Raw genomic sequence first — 27,374 nt, 5'->3', positions numbered from 1 at the left:
TTGTATGAAATCAGTGATTTTTCTCCAATAAGCACAGAGATGTATGCCACACTTGATAACACAATACGTCATAACATCTTCATACCACGTACACGTACAGATGTTAGGTGTCACAGATGAAAGCCAGCAGGTGGATGAAGGAAAGTGAGGTCTCACGAGTCCCACTTTCCCCATGACACCATGGCTGCTCTCAAACACATCCATGAAGCCAGTAGATAGGCACTAAGTCTGCTGTCACCGTGCAGCTGAGAGCCCACGGGGCATTGCTGATAGAAGCATCCATGGACCTCCACACTCCCTTTCCCTGAGACCTCAGTTTCCCAATAGAGTTGCACCCCAGGGAGATGGACTGGCTCCAGCACCCATGGACACTAGATGTGGGATTAGAGCCACAGGCACCGGAAAGGTTTGGGTGGTAGCAGACAGGGGCCTGTACCATTCCTGTCCACCTTCCCGGCGGGCAAACTGTTCAGATGCCACAGAACCGCCATTCGTCATCTTGTGCTCCCTTTGATGTGCCGAGAAGGAAGGAGGATGAACACAGATACAGCCTCTGCTTCCTCTCCCACTTAATTGGAACCCAATTAAGTGAGTAATTGTTACAAATGTGAAATCACCTTCCACAGCTTGGGGATGTGGCCTGCACACAGCATGAGCCGCAGGCCTCTTAAAGACAGACTTGACCCTAGCGCTTGGATCCCCACAGTGGGGTGTGTTGACCCAGAGCTCCCCACTCTTCCTCTCCACTAGTTACCATAAAACTCAGCCAGCCGCCGCCCCAACTCATGGCCGTTGAGCAGAGTAGTCCATCAAGGCTTTCGGCCTCTGCTCAGACACTCACACCCTGCTAGGCCTGTGTCTCTGTGCTAGGCCTGGCTCACTAGCCCTGAGCTCACGCATACCTGCTCGGCCCTCGTAAGTGGCAAACATGCATAGGAAGTAAATCAAGGCAGAGAGGTGGGTGCCACCAAGGACAGTGAGAGGAATCCAACTGGAACATCAGAAGCCTTAGGCAAAAGCTTTCTAAGGAAGGAGATGTGCTCCCGGGACTGCCCACAGTCCGTCTTTCCTGACAGAGGGAGCAAGGACAGGTATACGGAGAATCAGAGCATGGAAGACAAATGGCTCACTTTAGGGAGTGTCCTAGAAGCCCGTGCAGTGAGCACCCCACCCCCAGAGGCATTTGCTGACATCACTTCTACCTACTGTGCTCTGGGCAGTGGAACCATGGTGGAATGGTTCATTTGGTGTAAGAACCTGCACACGGGCTTTTAGGGCAGGAAGACTTTATTAGTGACAGAGACAGAATGGATGGTAAATCCCTTTGCAACTGTGTGATGAGGACTTGGATTGAATTGGGGTTGTCTGGGTTCAGAAGTAAGTACTCAGAGGATGAAGATCTTGGCCAGTCAGTAGAGTCTGCCGTCCGGCTTAGCATCTGAATTTGCTCCTAGTTAATTCTTGGACTAACCCAATGCTAAAGCAAGGCAGGGAGTAGAGAATAGCGGGGACCCAGAAGCCAGCATTGCATAAGGCTCCTGGCGCTGAGATTGGTCCAGGGAGATTCCCCAATGCTGAGAGACCGGGTGGGTGGGAGATCTGGAAGGATCTCAGGGGTCAGAGGACAGGAGGAGAGGAGGAAGTATATTGGACATGGGCATGTGTTATTGGTGTGTTTGTACGGGTTCATGCACATATGTATGTACATATGCATGTAAAGTCCAAAGGTCCATGTTACATGTTTTCCGCTTTCACACTCTGGTTTATTGTTTGAGACATGGTCTCTCACTAACTTTGGAGTTCACTGAATTGGCTAGGCTGACTGGCCAGGAAGCCTCAGGGACTCTTTTGCCTCTACCTCCCCAGTGCTAGGGTTACAGGTACCTGCCACCACACCTAGATTTTTCTATGGGTCTCCATATTTGCACGGTAATCACTTAACCAATGGAACCATCTCTGATCAGTCCTCAGTTTGATCTTTGAATGATTCAGAGGAAACCTATTTTCGTTTTCTATCTGCATCTGTGGTTGCCTTTCTCACTTGGTTCTCTATTCTGGGTCTAGGTGCTCAAGGCCGGCCTCCTAGAGCCTCTGTTGAGTCTCTCTGTTTATGTAGATGGGGCTGTTTACTGCATGAATTGTGAATAACGTGTTTGGTGGGCTAGTCTTGGAATGCTAGTACAGACACCACACGCTTAGCATTCCAGATCTGAAGTCCAGAATGCTCCAAACTCAGAGACGTTTTGAGAGCAGATGTGACATCCCCCAGATGGAAAATTCCACACCCCACCTTATTAAACAGGCCACAGTCAAAGTGCAGATGCATTAAAAATAATATATATGAAATATCCATCTAGGTGCATATTTGAACAAGACATAAATGAATTTTGTGTTTACTTTTGGGTCCCATCCCTAAAATGTCTCCAACCGAAAAGAATCTGAAACTCAAGACCTTTTTAACCCTGAGAAGTGTTTCCAGGCTCCACCTGTCAATCTCCAATCAACTGTTCATGAACAGTGCACTTAAAATTAAAAAGTCTGAGTGGAACATTAATGTGGGAGGGGGCAGGGTTGGACGGACATAGCCTGTTTGACCCGTCCTAGCAGGATCTCTTGAGGGTCCTCTCTGAGGTGCTTCTGAGGAGAAGCAGCTGAGACCAGAGAAGAGCTGACAGGTGTGGGACAGGCCTGGCCCTGAGCCATCAGTGGAACTGGGAATGCATAGAGCATGGGGTTTTTCTAGGGGCCTGAAGAGGGGGGGAGACCAAGAAAACAGCTCCCATAGATCAGATTCCAATCAAGAAAAGGAAGTATGCAGATGGAGGGGAGGGAACTGTGAGGCCAAGTAAGGGGATCTGTGGGAGCTGGGGTACCTAAGCCCTAGGTCTACATGGACTCCCATTGACATTCACTGTGGCAGAGAAAAGATCTCCAGCTTGGATAATGGGGACTGATGGACAAGTGGTCTGGCTGCCGCCTCTGCCTCCTCATCCCTTGTCCTTCTCCCTCCTCTTGTTTTTTTGTTTCGATTTGTTTTTATTTTGAAACAGGGTTTCTCTGTCCTGGATCCCCATTCTCTAGACCAGGCTGACCTTGAACTCAAAAATCCACTAGCCCCTGCCTCACTAGGACTGGGATTAAAGGCATATGTCACCAACTCCTGACATCCTATCTGCCTTCTTGAAGTATAAAATTCTGGCAAATATAGCCAACAGGCATTCTGTGGACTAAGTTACTCAAGGAGTTCTGGCCAATAGACAGGCTTGGGGACAGGCAGTTAACTTGCCCCTTCATTGCTGAGGAGAGAGTAAATTCCTTAGAGAGGGACACAGTGGCACCCAGCCCTGGAAGAAGCCTGTTCTGCTGCTGCCCCCCTAGGAGGCCCAAACTGCCAAAAATCCCACGCAAAGTGTCATTGGAGCCCCCCTTCCGCTGATCCCAGGGGTTGCCCTCGGAATAAGAAGATTGGGGTCTCCACTGAAGCTGTTCCGTCAGCCCTAGGGGGAGCGAGGTCTTTACCCAGAGGCCACTTTTTTCTCCAAAGCCCCAGCCCTGCTTCCTGAGGATAGTGGACTCAGAGAGGCAGTCATTCACAGGGGAGATGACCCTGGTGGCCTTGGGGGAGGGGCTGTCCCTGACCACACAGGGTGACAGTGATTAAATGCACCAGCAGCTGGGCCATTGGGCCCTCCCTGCTGCTAATTTGGGTCAATTAAGCCAATTTGTCTTTGTTGACTGGATGTCCCCTCTCTGTAATGGCTTTGGCCCCTCTGGGACCAGGGAAGAAAAAATGGGGAGGAGGAGTCTCCTGACTACAAGGCTCTTCTCCTCCCCCCACGACACCCCAAAGCCCTGGGCTCAGGGGGCTTCTGGACCCTTGTGACCTTCGCTTTGTCCTGAGGATGTTGTCAGCAGCCTCATCCGGCAGCTGCCCCAGACTTCACCTCATCTCACAGCAGAGTGAACTGTTCAGAGTCTGCTCAGATGGGAGCTGAACCCAGCCGTGGGGCCCTAGGCCCAAGATTACTGTCGGTACCTTCTGACCTCTGCCCTTTCCACAAGAGGCTTGCTTTGGGCTGGTTCTGCTGCTATGAAACCCCCTCCCCAGGTTTCCTTGGAAACTCACTTCTGAGGTAATCAGGTTCTACCTTGCTCAAAAGAAAGGGAAGAAGGCTCAAAAATTGATGGCTTCAGAGGGAAGAGTGCTGTCTGGCACTGGGCATGCTCCTGAGAGTGTTTCTGGCTGTGGGATTATAATGAACCTATACCCACAAGTCTGGCCTCCCTACTTTTGGCCTGAGTAAGCAAAGGTCAGAGGTCAGAGGTCAGACTGCCACACAGCCCTGTTTTGCTGTGAGCCCTGCATGCCTCTTCATTTCCTGGACCTCGGTTTACCTATACCTAGCCCTGGAGGCATGAGGCCATGGTTGGCCTGGGCTCCTGTAGCTCTCATATTGGAAGGGTTGGCCTAGAGGCAGTGTGGTATGATGGGCAGTTTTCTCTTGTTCCTGCCTCGGAAATGTCGCCGTACTTCTTTCTCCACTCTGGACAAATGAGTCAGGGAACTGTTGTCATATATAGGGACACGCGGGGACTAAGAAGACACAAACCTTCCTTGTGTTTCCCAAAGAAGTTGCATCATCTCCGCAGACTCAGTGGAGGGAGGTACTACCCAGGTCAGTGGGTCATGGGGGAAGGGGCAGCAGTCTCTGGGGAGAAGAGCTAGGCAGGACCAGTCCCAACGGTGCACGCATTAGTCAGTCATGCACACTCATAGGATGGCTTCCTGAGCTCACCCTGTGACAGGTGAAGATGGGAACAGGTCAGAGGGGGACAGAAACAAGTTGAGGCGTTGAGTCATCACTTGGAGTGCTTTCTCTCTAAATACAGCTCACTGGACTTGCCCTGTGTAGCATCAAGGACACCTTCCCATAAGCTGTGGCCCTTGGTCTGAGCTCTTTTGTGCGGGCCCAGTGGTCCCCATGCCTGAGTCCTAGGTGGTTATCTGAGTGGACGAACCTAGTGAATAGAAGGGAGACTAAGTGAGAGGCTAAGGGGCTAAGGCAGTGCAAGAGATCCGTGTCCCCTCCCTCCACCAAGTGCCCTCCTCAAGGCTAAGCCCATGAGGTGTGTCACGTGTGTGACCTGCTCACCTGCCTAGGCATCAGTACTGAGGGTGTGACCCTAAAAGCTGGTAAGGGGCTCACTGTTAACTCAGAGTCCCACAGGGACCGACCAGAGGGAATGTCTCAGTCCCTTCTCTCACTGCTGGTGTAGACATGGAGACCCAGGTGGTTCCCAGCCAGAAAGCCGTGCAGGTGCATGCCATGGGGGCAGTCCATGGTTCTCAGGTCCAGGGGCCTCCTTGTTCATGCTGAATTGTCACCCATGCTGTCTGGGTACCCGGGGAGAAAGGGAAGTGTGTGGTAGTTTGCCTTCAGGGGGCCTGACAGATGGGTACATATAATGAAGCTGAGGGCACATTGGCTTAAATCATGGAGGGCCCCTCCCACTTCTCCTTCCCCGGCTATGATCTTGACAAGGCCCCCCACCAGTCAGCCTTTTCCTGGGGTGTTTCTGGGCTCTCAGGCTGTGCCTTCCCTCCTTTCTAAGTCTCCTCTACAGTGCCTGTCCCCTAGCTGGTGTGCCTTCCTGGGTACCCCATCTCTGCGGAGAGTCTCGAGATCCAGCAGACAGATACCCTTTGAGTGTTCTGTGTAGGTCCTCAACCCTGCCCTTCCCCTAGGCTGGACCCCATATTGTCCCCCCCTTTACTCAGATATCAAATAGGAGCCATAACTGTTGTCCTACATACCCTTCCTCCCCACCCTTCCCTCCACACCTGGCCTGAGCCCACCTGGTGTCTGGACTTTGTTACCAGAAAGTCACACCTAAAACGACAGTAAGCATCATGCACCATGTGCCCAGATGGCCCTGGACCCTGACTTGGGGGCTTTTAATTTATAAGACACACACACACACACCACCACCACCACCAGCAGCAGCAGCAGCAGCAGCAGCAGCAGGAGATCACTGGGGGCTTTTCATTTATAAACACCATACACACACCACCAGCAGCAGGAGGAGGAGATTACTGGCCCAGGAGTGGCCAGAACTTGTCCAGATAGCCCTTGTCAGTGTGGAGCAGCCAGGCCTCAGCACATAGTCTGTGCTCCTCAGAGAGCTCTCAGGAAGGGTCCTTGCTGTCACTCTTGATGCTCAGGAACTGTCACTCAGCTAGACCTGGGCAATCGCATCCTTAGAACGCCCCCTGCAGCCTGCTCTCCGAGTTCCTTCTTACAGTCAGTCAACTTGTCCCCAACACCTGTCCCCCATCAAGAGAGGAGATGCCCCAGTTCCAACTAGTGACTCCCATGGCCCTGGTTTTTTTTTACCTTACCGCATCTTCAGTGTGCCACACATTCCCTTACTCTCTTCCCCAAACACACGAGCCTCGCCCCATACAAATGACCAGTGACATCAGAACTTAGCATCCTGAGGGACTCCAGTTCTCTCTCTGACCACCACCTGCTTGCTCTTCCTATCTCTATTTCTGTTGCTGGTTTTGTGTTTTGAGACAGGACCTCAGTGTATAACCTAGAATGACCTAGAACTCACTGCAATCCTCCTGCATCCATCCCAGAGTGCTGGGATTATGGCTCAACACTATCCAACCTGGCCTCCTAGCTATTCTCCTCACTGCAGGCTCTGCGCAGGCCTCCCGGAAGGGGATCCTCACCCCTGCACTACGCGCCCCAGAAACCCTGTTAATTGTTTGCAGTTCTGTCCCCTCAGAGACCAGTTGTGACCTCCCTATGAACCCCCCTCCCCCAGCACTCATCCAGGGCCTGGAAGGAAGGAACCAAAGAGTAGATGCATTCTGAGGAGAGAGAATGAGCCCATGGCTTGGGTAAAAGATTGCTATTTATAGCAGCTGCCAGCGTTCATTAACAAGGCAATTCTGGACCAGGCTTTGGAAGCCCTCACCCGCCTGTCCCTCTACCGGCCCAAGAAGAAGGTGGGAAGGTGGCTGGCACTGTAAAGGACTGGTGGCTAAGCCACAGGAGGTTAAGCAGATTACACAAAGTCGTACAGCAGGAAAGAGGCTGGACTAGGATTTGAAATTACCTTCTCTGGGTGCAGAAGGGAGACTTGTGGCTCCCAGGGCCTGAACCCAGCTGTCCTGTGTGGTTTGGGGAACCAGGTAGCCCGGGGAGAAGCAGAACATTTGGAAGGTGCAAGAGCAGATTGTGCTGGTCTTTTACTTCCTGGAAGGCACTTGTATTTCCGTATGTAATCAGCCGTGACGTCGTAAGTGAGCAGACACAGGTCTCTTACTCTTGACTATTGCATGGTCAATTGAGGCCCTCAGAGCGTGAATAGTATGACAGGTAAGGCTGGGTCCAGCTCAGGAACCGTGTTGTGAGTCAAAACTGGGCACAGCAAAGCCTGAGGAACAGAGGCTAGGCACCCTCAGTGCCCACTCTGCGGAGGATGGGGTCATGTAGGGAGTATTTTAATGCCAATACCTATTGAAGGCCTCCCTCTGCTGAAGCTAATCCACCCCAGCCTTGTGACTACCCAGACGGGGACCATGTCCCATACAAGCAGAAGATGAAAGAGCCCTGTGCTAAGTAAGGCACAACCCTAAGCCAAGTCCTTGTGTATGGACAGATGGGAGGGTGGGGTGGCATTCAGAGGCCCCATCCACACATCTGTGAAAGTTTTTTTCATCAGATACTGCCACAGAAGTGCACATAACACATATACCCTCAATACATACACACTCAAGAAATCTCATGATCTGAAGCGAGGAAAGGCAGCAGGTACCCAAAGCTTGGCTGTATGGACCTGGGCTTTGTCTGCTGGAATGAGAGTAGTCTGCCTATGTTTCTCCCACCGTGTGTGTGTGTGTGTGTGTGTGTGTGTGTGTGTGTGTGTGCGCGCGCGCGTGCGTGCATGTGCACGCACGTCAGTGTCTTTGTCTTTGTGAGTGTGTATCTGTGTATGTGCATATCTGTGTGTGCTTGTGTATGCATGTGAGTGTGTGTTGGGGGTGTTGCTAAGGAATGAGCCAAAGGTCTTCTACAAGCAAATCAAGCTCTCTACTGCAGAGCCACCTCCCCAGGTCCTCTTTTTAAAAATTACATAAAAAATATGTTTGTGTGTGAGTGTGTGCTCACACATGCCACTGCATATGTGTGGAAGTCAGAAGACCACCTTCAGGAGTCAGTTTTCTCCCTCCATCCTGGGCTCTCGTGGTTGAACTCCATTTGCTGGACTCGTGCAGCAAGCTTGTGTATCTGTTGACCCATCTTGCAAGTCTCCCAGCCCTCTCTTTAGTTAGTTATTTTGAAACAGGGTCTCAGTAAGTTATCAAGATTTCCTTGAACTTTGACATTCCAGGCAGGTCTTTAACTTATGATCCCCCTGCCTCAGTCTCATGAGTAGCAGGGATTGAAGGCTTGAGCCACCATACTGGGCTGTCTGTAGGTTACTTCTAATGGCCACTTCTTTGATCTTGTTTTGTGATACAGTATTTTGGGTAGCCCAGGCTGACCGTGAACCTGCAGTGTATCTGACGCCAGCTATGTATCTGTATCCTTCTGCCTCAGCCTCTCAAATGCTGAAGTGACAATCCCGTACTGCCACACCTGGCTTTGCCACCCTTTATATACCTGGCCCAACTTGCAGTATGGTATATTATGCCCTTACTGACAATACTGTCTTGTGAGCCTCTATGGGTAGGTACCCTGTGGGTGAAAATATTATCAGCTACCACGAGCCAGACAGTTGCCAAGTCCAGAGAGGATGGTGTTCTTTCCCGCAGGCTAAGAGCAGGCTTGTCCTGCTGTGTTAGAGCCTAAAGAATTGGGACCAGTAGGGTCTCTATTGCCCAGCAGCAGAGCATGCCAGAGGTTAGAACTGGAAAAAGCTTGAACAGCCACCCGCAAAAGGAACTGAAATCCAGGGACCGGAAAGACATACCCTGCCTGAGTCCTACAGCAGGACTGGATAGGACAGAAGAACCACCAGCCTGGTCCCGGATATGATGCACCCCAGGTTCCGCCTGTCTGCCCTGGTTTTGTTGTGCACCATGTGCTCTGCCTGTTTGCTGCCTCCCAGACTGCTGCAAAAGAGGTGCCTAGCCTAGAACCAGGTCCGACCAGTGTGTCGGTCTTTGGTCACTAGTAGCTAGAATGCCACGGCTTGTGCTGTGCTGCCTGTTCTGCGGAGGCAGTGAGCAGGGATCGGAAATGGACCTTTAAGATGTGCGTAACAATTCAGGGAGCCTGCAGCCAGACAAAGCAGCGGGTTAACGCCTTTGCCAGCAGGCTGTAGAGAGAACTAGGAGGGAGCTGAATAAAGGTCATTCTAGAATTCAGCCTCGCTACTCTGGGAAGGTGGTTAGACACGTTTCTGAGACCTGATAGATGTGCCTGTGGTAGCTGGAGTGTAATTGGCTCCCATAATCTCATAGGGAGTGGCACTGGTAGGTGTGGCTTTGTTGGAGTGCGAGTATGGCCTTGTTGGAGGAAATGTTTCACTGTGGGGGTGGGCTTTGAGGTTTCCTGTGCTTAAGATATCGCTCAGTGTCTCAGTCAACTTCCTGTTGCCTGCAAGATGCAGGACCCTCAGCTACTCCTCCATCACCTTGTCTGTGCGTGCTGCCGTGTTCCCCACCATGATGATAATGGACGGAACCTCTGAAACTGTAATTAAATGTGTTCCTTATAAGTGTTGCCTTGGTCGTGGTGTCTCTTTGGAGCAGTAGAAACCCTAACAAAGACGGTGGCCGCCTCACTGTCACCCATAATGCTCTCCTCTCCTCTGCATGTCTGGGTTCGTGCAGTTCAAATCATCATATCTCGCTAGTTAGTACCCTGACTGACTTAACCTTGAACTCCTTCAGGAGTGTGTGTGCTGGTGTGAGTGGGGATTAACAGAGAAACAAACCGTTCACAGTGTGTACATGACACTCTCTGTGGGGCACAAGTGTGTCTGTACGGCAGAGACTATGATAGCAGTGCCTCCGTCCATCTTTCCTGTCCCCTAGCAGATATGAGTAGCCAACATCATCTTCAGAAGGGAAAAGGCTGCTTTTCAGTCGTGACTTTGCTGGTCCCAGACCACAGTGGAGTAAATGCATTGCCTGTAGGCCTCTGGTGGGGTGGAGTAAATCCATTGCCTTTTGGCTTCTGATGGAAGTGCATGTAAAACCTCTCTTTTTAAGTCAGAAAGTGAAGGGGGCTGGAGTCCCATTAAGTGTTTCAAGAACCCTTCCCCATGAGCCGAAGACCCTGCTAAGCCACACCTCCTAAAGGCCCCACCACATCCTAGTAACACCAGGCTGAGCCTTTGAAATTACCACCAGACCCTAATCATAGCCACCCTAGATCCCATGAACCTCTTAACGAGCAGAGACTTTGATGATTCAAGTTCCTCCTTCTCTCCAGTTGTATCCCACACTCAGATAAAGCAGAGTGCTCTGAGTGACAGCCACATAGATCATGCAGGTTGTGAAACTTCCCCAGTGAACACTCAGGCTTCTCATGTCTGGGATCCTCCCGGGGACAGGGGGCTCACTGTGAAGCAGCCCTTGGTATTTATTGCTAGGCATTTCTGACCGGAGACGACTACTCCAATGTCGTGTTCTCTGGCCAGTTCAAGTAGGATTTAGGGGGATCCTAAGACATACCAATGGTGTGGGCAACATACCAGCTAGAGCTGGAGAGAGATAAGGGTCCTTGTGACCCGCAGACCACAGGGGAGCAGACTTATGTAGCAACATGGTGTGAGGTGGAAGGTGTTTAGATGGGAGAAAGATGGGCTTGTGGTTGTTCTGAAGAGGAGGACCCCTTATCCTGGGTGGGCAGCAAACACCTCTTTTCCTAAGGGAAATTCTGTTACTCTGTTTATAATACCTGGATCCCAGATGTGTACATCACACACACACCCCAAATGTGTACATTACACATACATCAAGTGTGTACTTACACACCAAATATGTACCTTGTACACACCAAATGTCTACATTACATGCACACCCAAATGTGTAGATTACACATACATCAGATGTATACATTACTTACACACCAAATATATACATTGTACAACCAAATGTGTGTTACACACACACCCAAATGTGTAGATTATGCACACCAAATGTGTCCATTACACACACACAAACGTGTAGATTACATAAACACCCTATCTATGCACTATACACTCACACATCAAATGTGTAATTATACACACACACACACACACACATACATACGCACAGATGATACAGAGAGAGTGAGCACTCAAGTGAGTGATACTACAGTTTCCTGAAGACACCAAAAAGATGTCCTCCAACTCAGTTAGGTTCTCACTGTCGTCTAGAGGCATGCAGACCTCACAGGTTAAGGACTTTGTGCCACAAAGCCACTCCCAATTCTGTATTCTAATTGCTAGTGTGCCCAAGGTTCCCACACTTGTGGACCGCCAGGGTACCACGACCCATCCTCAGCTGCAGAGGCTTCCTGACGTAGCCACTCAAAGAACTCAGGACAGCTACTCACTGTTCCCAACTCCTTTGAGAATTGATAAAGAGCACAGCCAACGGCCCCATGGAGGTGTGCAGAGAGAGATCCGCCCCTTTGAATCTGGGGCACACCGCTGTCCTGTCACGTGTGTTTGCCAAGCCAGCAGCTTCCCATGCCCCTCACTGTAGGCTTCTAATGGAGGATCCCCTAAGTAGACACAACGGGTGAAATCCCTGAGGCGTTGGTGTTCAGCCCGGACTCCTAGTCCCAAAGTGCCTAGGGCCAATGGGTGGGACTAAAAGTTTCAATTCTCCAGCCCTGTGGTTGTTCTTCTGCCAATCAAGGTTCCCCCCCCATATTAGCACATTGGCATAACTAGCTCAAGTGTGTTTGGGGGGCTTTCTGTGGTTGTCAAAGCCTGCTCCTCTCACCCTTTCTAGGGGAATTCCAGAGTCTGGGCGGTCCCTGAGGGAACAGAGGACAAGACTAAGTACACAGATCTTAAATCACAGAATCACCTTTCCCCCAGGACAAAAGAGCTGGACCAGAGTCCCAGATCTGGACCCCAGATCGGGATGCAGCTGAGCTGCTGTGACCTCTGTCCAAGGTTGAGATCATGGCTGTGGTCAGAAGGGACATAGGGCAGAGGACATGAGGGCCTTCTTGGCTTGATGCTGCTGTCTTGTCATCACTGCTAACAAGGCCCCAGGGTGGAGCTTTCTCACTTTGACCTTCTCTTTTTTAACCTTGCCATAAGGGCCGGGTGCAGGCTAAACAAGCAATCTGCCACCAAGATACATCCCAGCCTAACTGTAACCTTCTGAGTGGGACCTTTCTCTTGCCCCTGTGCTGAGAGTGTTGACTGCCAACTTCTCTGCCCTCTGTTTCTTCCCACAATGGAGGACCTGGTGCTTGGCAACCAGCACCAACTGCAGGCACTTCAAACACACAGAACACAGGGGTTATCTTGTTAGGCCTGGAGAGCAGGTGACCTTAGTGATGAAGAGGATGTAGGAGCTTTATGTGGCCTTTACAGAAGCTATGAACTTCAGAAGACCTCATAAATGCCTAGTTGAATGTTCCATCCAACATTTGGAGTCTGGAGGGTGAAGGTAGTAGAGATATGACTGTCTGGCCTCATTCCCACATGGCCCGCACAGCAGGACCCCAGGGTGGGATCGGACCTGAATTGCTGTCATCTCAGGCTTCTTGGAATGAAAAGAAAAAACCAACCTGTGAATCAGCCTGGCTGTGCAGTGAACCAGCCCAGCTGTGCAGTCAGGACAGGCTTCCTGGAGGCAGAGGCACCTCTAAATCTATCCAAATGGTGTGAATTTTAAGAAGCAGCAATGTGGAAGTATATTCTAGGAGTTTGGGGATTTCTGGGAAGGTTCTGGATTCAGTTCCATGCAAGACTGCCTATTCCCACCTGTGCCTCCATGCTGGGCTTCCAGGACCCTATAGTAGAAATAGACAGGGGCAGGAATGTGGGAGTGAGACAGATGGAGTACACCTCTACCCAGAGGGCAGTGGGAGGCACCCTGTACCCCATGCCAACAGAGCCCTAGTTGGGGAGCCTTGCCCTCCTTGCCCAGCTAACCCCATGGGCGATGAGCTTTGGATATCTGTTGCTTCTAGCTCCCCTTGGCCCCTGGGATCAGTAGCCTGTGTTCTTTCGCTTCCTCTGGCTGCTGTTCGCATCTATGGGCAGGAGCGTGCTCGAGAACAAAGTACCATTCCTCTGCTCCAGTGCTCAAGTGGCTCCCCACTGCTAAGGCTCAACGGATAAACATTATTAAGGGGCTAGAACCTATAAGCCAGGTAGAACCTGTGTGAAAATCTACAATGAAGCTGCCGCTGGGAGCGAAGCTGCTCTGTAGAGCCCCGGGGCTTCAGGGAATGTTGGAGAACCTTCAGAATCTGTCTCAGCTCCTCAGCCTGACATTCAAGGGCTTGGCCCTCTTGGTGTCAGGCCGCCTTGTCCAGTCTCAGCACTCTACACATCTCTACCACATGCTCCGCCTTCCAAACTGCCTTTTAGCCCTGACTCTTCTTCTCCCTTCCTGCAATGTCTCTGACCTCACCCAGTCCCTCAGCACACAGAAGTCCCCAACCCAATGTCCCTGCTACGTCATGTTTCTGGTTCTCTGTGTGGGTTGCTGGTGCCAGAGCCAGGCACTCCCGTGAAGGCTCCCAACACTTCCTACCCTTTAGCACGTTATTTATGTACTTGTCTGGCCTCCCTGTTAGCCAGCAAATTCCTCAAGGGCGGACTCTACCTTCTGCAGCCCTCTCTCCCAGCGGTTCCCAGCAGGGTCTCTGAAGATCTGAGCTGGATAAATATTTATTTGGTGGATGTCTGTGAGAGTTGGCTCCAAACCCTACTATTTCATAAGGCACTCGAGGCCAGCTGCTCCATGGAATCTCAGCCACTCCCTGTCCGTAGCAAGGCCACTATCTATGAGGAATTGGATACAGCAAACCAGCCTTGGCAGAGTAGAGAGGAAGCACAGAGAGGTGGGTGCCCACATCTCAGAGAACAGGACCTGGCCCATCCCTGAGGAGGAAGAAAGGAAAGCCCTGTCTGTAAGAAGTCGAGCACCAGTGAAGCCCGGGAGGCGGAATGTGTGGAACACAGCTTAGCAGACGGAAGAGCTAGCAAGTTTGAGACACAGAGGTCTGGGAAAGATGGCTGGAGTTGCTCGGGGGTGTGGGTTGGGAAAGGTGAGATTACAGAAAAGGGACAGGAGAGGGTAGGGACTTATGCTCACGGTGCTGAGAGACTAAGGGGGCATTTGGGAATGTTGGTGGGGCACAGAAAGTCAGCACCTTGGCCGAGAGGACAGAGCTGCCATGAGGCAGAAATCCTGTGAGAACCTAACAGGGATTTCTTCCTCTCTGGACTCATCTTTGCCTAGGGTTGGTGCCACCCACAGTGGGCTGGGTCCTCCCACACGGATCTTTGGTGGACAGTTAGCCCCCCTTGCAGGTCCTCTAGAGTTTCTTTGCTTTTCTTGGTGCACACACCTGGGCTTTCTGTCCTAGGCATCATGTTTTCCAGCTGCTGGTGACCTGGTCCAATCTGCAGGCTATGTCAGACTCTTAGAAAATGATGAGTTTAGAACTGAGGCAGGGACTCCATCCCAGACTAAGTACAGGAGCAGAGAGTACTCAGGGTGAAGAGAATGGCCTGCTAGGGCTCACAAGGTTCACTCCTTCCAATTTAGTTCTTCCCAACCGACCTTGCCCAAGTCCCTATAGTCGGACCTCACTCTGCACCTCATCTTTAGAACCTAAGTCGGATGGCCTTTGGTCTGCAGTCACTGTGAGACCAGTCTGACCCCTCAGTAGCACTGTCAAGACTCCAGTTCATTCATGTTTAAGGAAGCCGTTAATGACACCCACCTGGGGAAGTGGTTGATGGGCATTCACTCCAGCTGTGTGTCCTGGGCACCCCTCTTAGCCTCCCCGAACTTCATTTTTTTCATTGACAAAACTTAAGGACACCATTGTTCTCCCCAGGGGTTATGGTGAGGGCCAGTGACATGGCCCAATGCCTTGCACTTCAGATGCAGCTCTTGAAGGTTAGTTAGATCCTCATGCACCCTACCCCTAAACAGGTAGGGCCCTGTTGCTTGCTGCTTGCTGTAGTCCTGCTCTCTGCTCAGCCCTCACCAACAGACTGGGGGGGCTGACTTGTCTCCCCATCTCTCCCTAGAGCTTCTCTACCAAGCCCCGCCCCATACCCAGCAGGTATGCTGACATGCAATCTCTCTGTCTGTCTCTCTGTCTCTCTCTCTCTCTGTCTCTACACACACACACACACACACACACACACACACTCCTTTCCTTTTCTGTTGTTTGGGCTAATTGTTTATTAGGAGATGCACGCAGGCGGCCCACGCTGGTGGGGGACTCAGCTTGCTCCGCTATAATTAGGATAATGCACATTAGTCATTTAGTGTAACTCGGCGCTGCACCCTCCCCCGCCCTCCCCCGCAGACTCAGTTCCAGCCTAGGCCTGCAACTTTGCACAGGTACTGGCCTCCTTCTCAGTCCTCCCCAGCCCTCCTTCTGCCCTGGCTCCCTCCTCCCTCTCCTCTCAGCAGCGACTGTGCTCACCCTCCCTCCCTCCCCCAGGCCTTCCCTCCAGCCTCCTCTCAGTCTGTCTTAGTTCAGGTCTCTTTCCCTCCCCAGACCCTGCCTCGCCCGCTGGGTTAGGTAGGTGGATTTCAGAGCAAGTCAGAATTCTGCAGGGGATGGTCTCAAGCCCTCCCTCGGCCTGTCCCTCCCACACTGCCCTCCTCGCTGCTGTATGCAGCCCCTTCCTGGCTGGCGAAGGCAGGTCTTTGTCTCCAGGGCCCTTTCGTGCTCTGTCCCTGTGGTTGTTTTCATCCCTGTGCTTCTTGCCTTTTGCCCACTTGACACAAGCTAGGCCTGTCTAGGAAGAAGGGGTCTCAGGTGAGGAATTATCTCCATCAGATTGGCCTGTAGGCACATTTGTGTGTGTGGGGGGGGCATTTTCTTGACTAATGATTGATGTAGGGGGTCCAGTGATGTCCCTGGATGGGTGGGTCCAGTAGCTGGCTGAGCAAGCCAGTAAGTAGTGTTTTCCCATGGCCTCTGCCTCAGTCCCTGCCTCCAGGTTTCTCTGCCTTGGTTTCTTCTGATGGTGGAGGCAAAATGAACCTTTTCATCCCCAAGCTGCTTTTGGTCATGGTATTTTATTAGAGCTATAGGCACCCAAGCTAAGACACTCACCATCGTCCCCAGTCACTACTGCTCACATCAGACCCTAGAAACCTTGCCCTGCAAGAGGCTCTATGGAGGTCATGATGGGATCTCAAATAGTGATGGTTGAACAGGGAGCTTTCCATGCCGTGGGTGCTGGCCTGGACAGGGGCTGCAGATAGGGACAAAGGGCTAGCACCAGATTCTCAAGGATCCCTTTCATCTCTCGGTGTACACCCACTAACTGACCCCAGGCCCTTGACCCCACTTCCTCCATCCCTTCCCACCCACCCCCATCACAGAAGAGTCCTCACACGGGAGGTCATGACTACTGGGCCTTCCACAGTAGCAGCTCCAGGGCATGAGCCACTGAGCTGGAAGCACAAAGCCTCTTGGTCTTCACAGGCCTCTCGAGGCAATCCTGGGGTCACCGATGCAGACGGACCAGCAGACAGAGGCTCTCGACACAGACGGGCATAGGGAGCCAGAGTCGCTGAACTGGCAAGGGAGGGCTCTCTCCCTGCAGCTCATCTCATCCCCTGCTCAGACTTCTGTCCCCTAGGCCTGAGCCTCTGGGCTCCATCCCTCAGGACACCAATTTACCTACAGTGACTTTGTGAACTAGACCGTGACTCTGAATTTACAGGTGTAAGAAATGGAGGCTCAGAGAAGTTAAGCAATCTGCGAAAGGTCACCCAGCTAGACATGTCAGAGCTGTCACTTAAATATGAGTTTGTGCAACAGCAAAGCCCCACAGGTTTTCTTCCTTTTCAACAGTCCTTTATTTTTATCCTCAGAACAGCTTCTACCACTTTTCTTCCTTTAAAAAGGCATTTATTGTTTTCAATTTTATAAGCCGTACATGTTCATTGTAGACAACTGAGAAATACATAAAAGGATGAAATAAAAAATTGACAGTCACCCAAACTCCCCCCAGCCCAAGATAACACCATTAGCATCCTGATGCATTCTCTCCCCGGCTGGTCTGGATCTGCACACGTTGTTCCCTGGTGCTTGGCAGCCCTTCTCAGCCAGTGCACCTTCTCCGAGTCCCTCCCCTTTGCACACGTCATCAGCACCCGATCAGGTCTTCATTTGCATATATTTGCATGTTTAACCCAGTTCTCCTTTCAGACATTTTAAGTTGTCTCTTGTTTACTCGGCTCATGACTGCAAAGCCAATTTCTGTACTAATCCTCCATCGTGTTCCTGCTTATGAGTCTCCCGAGGGAGGGTTTGCTGAGGAAAAGATGTGAAGGGTTTCAAATCCTTTAAAATTTTGTGTGTGTGTGTGTGTGTGTGTGTGTGAGAGAGAGAGAGAGAGAGAGACAGAGACAGAGACAGAAAGAGAGAGATGGAGGATTGAACCCAGGGTCTTGCGTATGCTAAGCTGGGCTGTGACTGGCATCCCCAATCCCTTGATGACACCTTTGAGGCTGGAGTGTTGCTCGGCAGTAGGCAGTTGCCGGATACACACCAGGCCCAGGCCCTTTGTTTGATCCCGAGCCCTGGTGGCGGCAGGGACGGTGCACGTGGTGTGAACTTGCTTCCTAGACAGTGTGTGTGGTTGGCGCTGTTGCTGTGGGGCCAGGGAACACCCTGCATCTTTAATACTTGCAAACAGTGGATGTCTTTTGTTTATTATCTAAATGAGCTTTCTCCGAAGCAAGGTTTCCCCCATGGCAGTCTGCCCCACAGGGACACTGGTTGCCATATTATTCAATTTCCTTTTTCCTGCTGGGATATAGGTCAGGGAGGGCAGAAAACAGCGTTCTAAGCCAGACCCACTGCTCAGCTCAAGGAGAGCAGGCCTGGGCTCACTACTCCCTGAGGCAGAGTCCTCTTCCATGCCAGCTTTAACTTCTTCCACCGTGCAGCGTTGGATAGTTGGTGGCAGGATGCCCCTGAACATGGATGACATGGCCCCTAGGAAACTCATCACCTGCTTTTCCTTTCCCCTCGTTTATTCATCCACCCGGGCCTGTACCCACCCCCAGGTCCGATGAACAGGCTTCCTCTGGCACTGGTAGTCCAGGCACTACCATGGGCTCTGGGTGTTTGTCATCATAAAATGTCATCATTGCTGCCCTTCAGCCGTGAGAATCTGCCCCTTTGGTGCCCTTACCCTCTTCCAATTAAACTTCTGTGATGCTAACTACGTGTATCCAGGGTTCAGGTGGACACGGAAATCTGGAACTAACTCCTGTGGGATCCCAACTGTGTCGGCCTGCCTGGGTCTCAAGGCCCTATCAGCTCTTCTTCATTCTAGCTTCAAAGCAGGAACTGAAGGGTCCCCAGACACTAACCTTCTGTGTGACCCACATGCCTGTGACACACACACACACACACACACACACACACACACACGTCACAGCCATCTCCTACCACACAGACCAACACCCATGAGCACAGCTGGGCTCCATTGCCTCAAACTCACCAAAGCTAATGACACTTTTTTTTTTCTAATTTGAAAGTGATTAGTTTTAATTTAGGGACAATTAGAGGTAGAGGCAGGAGGCATCTGATTGTGATTAGATGCAGGGAGGTGGCCAGTGCCCCCAGCCCTGAGCCTCCAGGGAGATTTATTTCTGCATTCAATAAAGAAAGAGGAGAGGACTATCCTCTGCACCCAGTCATCGACCATATGCCTAAGGCCCATCTGAAATGCCGAGGGCGGGAACTCTGTCCACCTGCCTCCTCTAGCAAGCGTCCCCAGCATCATAAAGGTGTATGACTACCATTTGTCCAGCATCTACTGGGAGCCTCACTCTACTGCATAAAGCCAGTCCGGCCCCTGGCTGTCATATCCCAGCTCAGATGCAAAGGCAGATGCAACAAAACGCAGGCTCGCAGGTCTAATGGCAGACGTGTTTTTGAGGGGCCTCCATACAGACCAACTAAGGTGATGCAGCATCCTCCCGTCCCAGGACAATAACCACTGAGTAATTCTGTGGGAGCTCTTTGATGCTCTGCTTGATACTGGCTCCAGAACTGGAGCTGCACAGAGAGATCAGAGGCGGGAAGAGCTTCAGGGGCTGGGGGATTGCCAACACCTGAGAGAAATGCCTCATCCCCAGCTGCCCATACCACGGGCAAGCCGTCCCGTGTGTCCTGGTAGATTGGATGCCCTTCCTGCAGGACACTGCTCATTCCTTCATCTTCCTAATGGTGGGGAGGATCGACCTGGTCCCGCCCTTACAGGAAGGGTCCCTGGCTAGGCATAACCTGGAAGGCTTTGGGATGGTCCCATGAATGTCCATCACTATCCCACGTGCAAAAGATGGACAGTACCAGCAAGTTTTCTTCCTCTATCACACTCTACGCAATTACGTACTGGAGGAAACAGAGGCTGTGAAGGGGCAGGAGCAGCCTGTTCTCAAGTAATGATTTTCCAGGAACACCAGGATAAGGTGTAGCAGGTGGGTGGCTTGGGCACCTGAGACATGTCATCTCGCAGTTCTAAGAGCAGACAACAGAGGTGGTGTGGGTGGAATCTATTGCAGTGAGAGCCTCTTCCTACTGGTCCCTTGTGTCTCGTGTCATCTTGCCTCTGGGTACACCTGTCTGCTGTCCCCTTATGAAGACATCTTGTCACACTGGGCCCGCAGCTTCCCAATACCTGCCGGGCCTCTTTAGAGACCTTATCTGCAGACAGCCGCATGCTGAGATCTTGGTTGTCTGAACTAGGACGACACAGTCCAGCTCCTGACACACATCAGAAGACAAAAAAGACAGAATCCTCTTGTGCAGGAGATGCTAACAAGAAAAAGAGACCCAGGTACCATAATGTGGCCAGAGGCACAAAAGCAGAGCCAGGCACTGTAGCTGAAAGTGAAGAGCCAGGTGACCTTGGAGCCTAGGGTCATGCCAGTGAAGTGCAGTGGGCAGCCTGCTGGAGGGGCAGGGGGAGGATTGAGCAGGCATGGGTGAGATTCTCATGTGCGTGCATGCATGCATAAGGCAGGGCATGCACAGCCTTCCAGGCCAGTCTGCAGGTTGTCGTGCAGGTCATCGGCAGCTGCTGTGTGTGAGTCTGCCAAGGCTGATCCCAGCTGTCCTTACCACCCTGTCTTACCCGTCAGGTTCCTCTCACTCTCCAGCCACTGACATGCCCTGACCTCCATCTTTGTGTGGATCTCCAGACACTACCCCACATCTGTCTGTCTTTAGCAACCTTCCAAAGCAGATTCAGGGGTGCAAATGTACGTAATCCCAGAACTTGGGAATCTGAGGCAGAATGATCCCAAGTTCAAAGTCAGACTGGGTTACATGGTGAGACCCTGTCTTAAATACACCAGAGAGAGGCAGGGGAGACAGAGACAGACAAAGAGAGAAACTGAGACTTCCAGGTGTTTCTTCTCCCTAGGAGGTCTTGCGCCACGAAGTCCAGTGTTTACAGCTCTCTGCTTAGTCTCAGGACACCGTGTGTATGTGTGTGTGTGTGTGTGTGTGTGTCAGTGTGTGTGTGTGTGTCAGTGTGTGTGTGTGTGTGTGTCAGTGTCAGCACTTACACTCAGGAGGCACATGTTCACTAGCTCTGAAACCATGGCCTCTGAGTGACCTCTACCGACTCCATCAGCCCTATTTCCTGTACTTTGCAGCCACCCAAGAAAATGTCCAGCGCCTCCCCTATTTCCCAAAGGAAACCAGAGCCTCTAGAGGCCAGGCAGCTTCCTTTCGACTGAAGACACAGGATCCAATGCAGAGACCTACCCTCTTCCACTACAGAGGACAACCAGCAGGATCCAGTGACTCAGAGGCTCTCTTGCGGGGTGGGGGATGCGGGTGACAGGGGCTGCTGTGGGTCACCATGCCACAAACAGGAAAAGGGGCGGTGCTCTGATCAGCTCGAATGCTGGCTGTTTGCTTAGGACACGCACTCCCTTTCAGAAGCTTAGTGTCCTTATCTATAAGGTCAGGGAAAGAGGCTAAGAGCCACTAAGAGCCAGAGTCAGAAGCCTCCCCCATCCGGGACCCATCCAGGCTCCTCTGGAGGCTTCACCAAGGAGAAAATTACCACTCAGAGAAATTCATCCTCTCAGTGAACATTGGCTGAGGGTCTACTGTGTGTCGGCCATGTCCTAAGTGCTTGAGTAATACAGGACACTTGTTGTTGCCATTGTCCTGGGGGAGAAAAGTTCTGGTGGACAGGAGAAACCACAGCTTCCTGCACAGTCCACCAAGTCAGTTGAGTGGCAGTCCTATGAGGGAACTAAATCGAGAAAGGATCTCTAGTTTTCTGTGCTTGGGATGTAACGCCATTGGTAGAGCATCTGCTTAGCATGCAGGAAGCCTTGGATTCAATGCTCACTACCAAAAAAAAAAAAGTCTGCTGCAATCCCAGCAGTCCTGAAGTAGAGGCAGGAAGGTCGAGTTCAGGTCATCTTCTGCTACATAGCAAGTTTGAGGCTATCAAGGGCTACATGAGACCCCACCTTCAAAGAAGGGGAGGAGAGAAAGGAAGCTGGGAAGAGCCTAGGATGTCTGCAGAGGTGGAGCTCATTTGACAGTCACTCAGGAAAGATATCCCTGACCAAAGATGGGTGCTGTGTGACAAACTTTCTGACAAACTTTCTCTCAACCCCACACAGGGATCCCATGACAGACCAACGTATAGATAACATCAGAGTCCAACTTGGTGAACTAGTGGCTATTATTGGAGTTACTTACAGGAATATGGGTGAGGGGTTACTTATAGGATCAGGAATGACTCAAAGGCAGCTGCATTACCAGAGCTCACCCCAGCATGGGTGGCGACTCACCGGGCTGGGAACCTGGGGCAGGTGCACAGCCTGCAGGCAGCTCTGCAGGTTGGAGAGTGGCCTTTCTGGGTGAGTCTGGTCTAAACCTCTCAGGGCAGCTCTGTGGCAGCTGGCGGGTCCCAACTTCTCCCAGGCAGCTGCTCTGGTCTGAGACTATGTAGCTCTTTTGAATCTTTGACAGATCAGCTTGTCTGAGTCTTAGCAGCACAGCTTTCCCCCCCCCCTCTAAGAGGGACTCTCAACTTTTATTGTTTTATTGTTTACTGTGTCTAGGATGGACCTAGAGAATCTGGTCAGTTTCAGGGAGTTCTTGAAGCTGGTTGTTTTAAAGTTGTTTACCTCCCTGCTTAAGGAGCTCCCCTGCAGGATGGAATGTTTTGATCTCAGGACAAATTGTTACACAAATGTCTGTAAGAGGCAGAAAGAGTGCTATCAGAGGAGAGGGCTCCAGTGAACAGCCCATGCAAGCCCAGGGCCCCTGGCAGCTCTGCCCTGCAACCCCCCTCCCCAGGCAGGCCCCAAAAGGTGCCTCAGATTCATGGGACACAGAAGGTGATTTGGAAGATTTGATAGTTTGACTCTGCCAGGCTGGACTTACCCCAGGAGACAGAGGGGCTGTCCCCATCTCTTCCTTTACTTCCATTAGAGTCCAGTGCCCTTTGGGTGGCCTCCACTCCCAGGCTGCCTCCAAAGGCTCCAGATGGTCAGCCATGAAGAGAGTAAAAGGGGCAAATGGGGCGAAGTGCCACTTAGCAGCCTCCAGGAGGCTCACAGGACTGTTGGCGAGGGCAGGGCCAGGTCAGGGTTTTGACCTCCCACACTGCCTGGCTCACCCTGTCTGCATCCAGAACACAGCCCACTGACTGTTGCTGCTACTCCAAGCCAGAGGGCAAACACGGTGCAACTCCACCTCAGCCACAGTCTGCAGAGCCCCCACTCTCCTGAGGCTGCTCTTCCGGCTCTCAGGATCCCTGTGAGGACTGCGGCTGATGTCACCTTTGTGATTTTAGGTGGCAACAGGCTAGAAGTAGGAAGCCATTTGTGCAGGGTGAAGCCTTGGCCGAGAATCTGAGCCAGTATCAGCTCACTGGCCTTCTGCTGCTCTCAGAGCTGGCTGGCTGGTGTCCTGACACCTTGCTTCCACAAGGCTTAGAGGTCAGCCCTGAAGCTGCTCTGTGAGGGGACCAGGCCAGGCAGAAAGGCTCTCTCTATTGCCACAAACACCTCCCAGAGCCCATCTTAGCAAGTAGCTCTCCTCCATTCCAGTGCTTTCCAGGACTTGTAGGGAGCAGCAGGGATGAAGAGCTAAGGCCTGTTGGAGCCCTGAGAGCAGAGGAGGGCAGCCTGGTTGAGATAGCCTTGGCTTCCAGGGACCAATGGTACCCCTGTGGGCTGCTGGAGAGAAGACAGGTGAGATCAAGTGCCCCTCATACCACAATGGATTCTGGGACCTAGCAAGGGCCCATTGCTTTCGGGTTTTGTTTTCCAGTTTGTTTTGAGTTGGTGTCCCTACGTAGCCCAAGCTAACCTCAAACCTGCCATCCTCCTGCCTCAACTTCCTATGTGCAGGGATTATAGCCAGCACATCAGATTTAGTTACCTTAGCTTTTCTTTGTCCATTTTCATGTGTGTGTGTGTGTGTGTGATATCCATGTGTGTATATGCATGTTTGCATTGTACAGGCACATGTGTAAGAGTTGCTCCTGCACAAGTGTACACGTGTGTGCAGAGGCCAAAGGTTGATGGTGGAAATCAACCTTAATCACTCTTCCACCTATTCACTGAGGTGGGGTCTCTCAGTCAAACCCACAACTCCCCTGTAAGGTTAGTCTCACTAAGCTTGCTCTGAGGGTCCCATCCTCACCTTCCAAAGCTGAAGTTGGAATTCCAAGGTGGCTTGGTCTGCCCACTGAGCATTCGCATGGGTTCTGAGGATTCGAACTCTGGCCTTCATTGCTGCATAGGAAGCACTTGAGCCACCGAGCCACCTCCCTAGCCTTACCTTAGCTTTGAATTGGGAAATTAAACTGCAGGTTTTAAGTAGGTTAGAGACACTGGAGTCTCAAGAGCAGGGCACTTGGACTTCACAGCCCTTGTGAGGAATCAGTACGTATGTTTTTGAGTCTGGCAAGGTCTAAATGGCATTGATGAAACCAGGGGTATGGGTGAACTGTATGGAATGCCACGTACTGACTGGGGTCTCCACTGCCTGACACGGACGGAGGGTCTGTGGTCATTCATTGCAGAGTGCTTGGACTGGCTAAAGGCTCCCTGGAGGCTAGGATAAGGCCATAAAGCCAGAGATGAGAGCACCCCTCTGAGAAGGGAGTTTCACAGGGTGGAGGCTGCATCCCAGAGGGATTCCTGGAGAAGGTGGCACTGAGGCTACAGCCTGCTTGTGTAAGGAGAAAATTGGAGGGAAGAGCAGAACATGAACAAGGAGAGGCAGTAAGGTAGAGGGGTGACAGTGAGGTGCCCCTTTACAAGCTGGGGCTAGGAAAGAGCACTAGAGCCAAGGGGCCCTGGATGCCACATGTCAAAGACATTGAATTTCTCAGTAAGGTGCCCGGTGGGCTGGGGGTTTTCCTGTGAGAGTAGGCGAGAGAATCTTTAATGTTGAACATAGTTCCATCCTGTTGCATAAATTCCATTTAAAAAAATGTAATTCACAAACACGAATAGCATCCAGCACCTGGCTGGGCATCAGCACCACTTTGATTCGGGTTGAAGGACTAAGTCCAGAAAGCTTACAGGAAAACGCAAAATGGACTTCCAACCACAGACCCTTCTCTACAGGCCTTTCCTTGCCCAGGACTTGAGCAGGGAAAGTCCCATCTGTGCCCAGGAGAAAGGGGGGAAGTCCCCAGGTGAGGGGAGTGCAGTGCAGCTCAGGACACAGCAGTGATCAAGACAAGATTGTCAGAACCTGTTTGCTTTCTTATGGCTCGGGAGGAGGAGCCCCTTTAGGATTTAGGAGATGGAGGACAAAGTCCCCCGGTTACATAGTGTGTGGCGAAGGGACTTGAGATAACAGGGGCTCCTGGGATCCTACACCATTTGGGAGGGCAGGTTTGACTCTTCTCCTGAGATTGACGGTGACAGGTGCCCTTCACCTTCAATCCTTCATCTGTAAGCTGTAAGTGACAGAGTGTATAGAGATCACAGTGCCACTCCTAAAATTGATGTGGAGATCAAATACTTTAAAAGGTGCCAAGTGCCAAATGCCAGCCCAGTGTAGAGTGACAAAGATCAACTAAGTCAACCCTCTGGTGCTGGAGCAGGGCATGAGCAGTAATCCTCTGTGCACAGAACTTTGGCAGGTGAGGCAGCAACCATTTACTCATTTTGCAGTGTTGTGGGGACGGGGCTTATGCCACAGCTCGCGGTGGGTCAGAGGACAACTTGTCGACGTCAGTTCTCTCCTTCCACTATGTGGATTCAGGAGATGCAACGCAGGTTGTCAGACTGGACAGAAAGTGCCTTTACCCACTGAGCCAACATGGAAAGCCATTATTTTGCAGGTTTTCAGGACACCAATAGATACAACCCCACTGAAGGCTCTCTGGGGAGATGGGATGGGTGAATTAGTGGGGGGTTGTGGGAGGAATAGTGCCATGAAGTCCCCCAGAGGCCTCTTCTAATCATTCCGGACCTCTGTGCTTTCTGTCCATAGCCGCCAGCCGCTCCCACCCAGCCAGTCCCAGCCCCCCAGGATCGCAAGCCAGCCCTGTGCTACCGGTTAGCTACCGCCTGTCGCACACACGACTAGCCTTCTTCCTGAAAGAGGCGCGGCCCCTGCCGCCAGCCACAATCAACGGCTCCCTACAGCGCTCAGAGCCCTTCGTGGTGTTCCAGACCAAGGAGCTGCCGGTTCTCAACGTGTCCCTGGGACCCTTCAGCACCAGCCAAGTGGTGGTGCGGGAACTTCTGCAGCCGTCCAGCACCCTGGACATCCCCGATCGCCTGACGGTCAATTGGAAAGTACGCGCTTTCATCGTGCGCGCCCGCGTGCCCGTCTCGCAGCCCGTGGCACAGGTGCTTTTTTATGTGGCCGGTCGCGACTGGGACGACTTCGGGGTCACCGAGCGGCTGCCCTGTGTCCGCCTGCACGCCTTCCGGGACGCACGTGAGGTGCGGAGCTCGTGTCGCCTGGGCGGGGCCTTAGCCACCTGCTTGGTGCGCGCCGAACTGCCCCTGGCCTGGTTCGGACCGCCGGCTCCGGCTGCGCCGCCCAGCGCCCGCCGCAAGTCCCCCGACGGCCTGGAGCCCGAGGCGACAGCCGAGAGCCAGCAGGTAGAACTCTACTATACGCTGCACGCTCCCGATGCAGCGGGCGGCTGCGGGAGCATGCGGCGCGGCCCCGGGCCGGGAGCAGCCACGCGTGGCGAAACCCCCACGCAGCACCCGCTGCTACGCATTGGCAGCATCAGCTTGTTTCGGCCACCGCCGCGTAGGGCCGTTCAGGAGCATAGGCTGGACAGCAACTTGATGATCCGCCTGCCCGACAGGCCACTCAGACCTGGCGAGGTACTCAGCATCCTTCTCTACCTGGCACCCAACTCCTCCTCCGCTGCCAGCCCCAGCGTGGAGCATTTCACACTCAGGTAAGACACCTGGGAATGAGAGGGGCTTCCTAGCCCAGGTGAAGTACCCTTCAGAACCTCAACATCTTCCTCCTGTCTCCTCCAGATTCACCTCACTAGAGCAGCTACATCTCCAAGCCTGTTTGTCCTTATATCCAACGCAACCACAATTTCCTTTTTTTAAATTATATTTTTTGTTTTGTTTGTATGAGTGAAGCTTGCCTGGTATTGCCCTCTTGTGGGAGTTAGAGGGCAACTCTCAGGAGTTTGTTTTCTATGTCCATCATGTGGATTCAGGGATCCAACTCAAGTCAGGCTTGGTGACCAAGGCCTCTACCTGCTGAGCCATATCCCCAGTTCATGACCACAACTTCTTTCTCTTTCTCTGTGTCCCCCCCCCCGCAAAAAAATTGCAACATGTGTGAATATGAGCCTTTTTACAAGCATGGGTGTAGACGGGCAGGATCAGGGCTGGGAAGGATGCTTGGTCCTTTCTGCACAGAGCACACCCACTCACAGATGCCTTGATCATATCCCACCCTAACTTGACATCTATTTTTTTAGTAGGAAGTCACGGTTTGAGTCAGGGCGGGGATTTTGAGGACATTAGATAGGTCCCACCAAGATGCTTCTTCACAAACACACATGTCTAGGAACTGAATTTCCCCATCAGCCTTGCAGCTTCTCTGCAGACTCCCTCCTCTGAGCACACACCCACAAAGCCCCCAGATTCCCAGGGAGTGTCTACCTGATTCCGTGACGGAGAC

The 27,374-nt window shown here is 52.0% G+C and overlaps 1 protein-coding gene across 1 annotated transcript in view; it reads left to right on the top strand.

Moving 5' to 3' along the window:
* Tmem132e (transmembrane protein 132E) overlaps positions 1-27,374 on the top strand; it is a 51,238-nt gene that overhangs the window by 13,424 nt on the left and 10,440 nt on the right. The window contains exon 2 of the mRNA XM_050128710.1: positions 25,698-26,628. Within this exon, the coding sequence (XP_049984667.1) occupies positions 25,698-26,628 (931 nt within the window). The remainder of the gene's footprint in view (positions 1-25,697; positions 26,629-27,374) is intronic.

Source organism: Alexandromys fortis, unplaced genomic scaffold (assembly GCF_014885135.2).
Source record: "Alexandromys fortis isolate MF-2015 unplaced genomic scaffold, M_Fortis_MF-2015_v1.1 scaffold_80, whole genome shotgun sequence".
NCBI classification, from domain to species: domain Eukaryota; kingdom Metazoa; phylum Chordata; class Mammalia; order Rodentia; family Cricetidae; genus Alexandromys; species Alexandromys fortis.
This window is presented reverse-complemented; position numbering and strand designations above follow the sequence as displayed.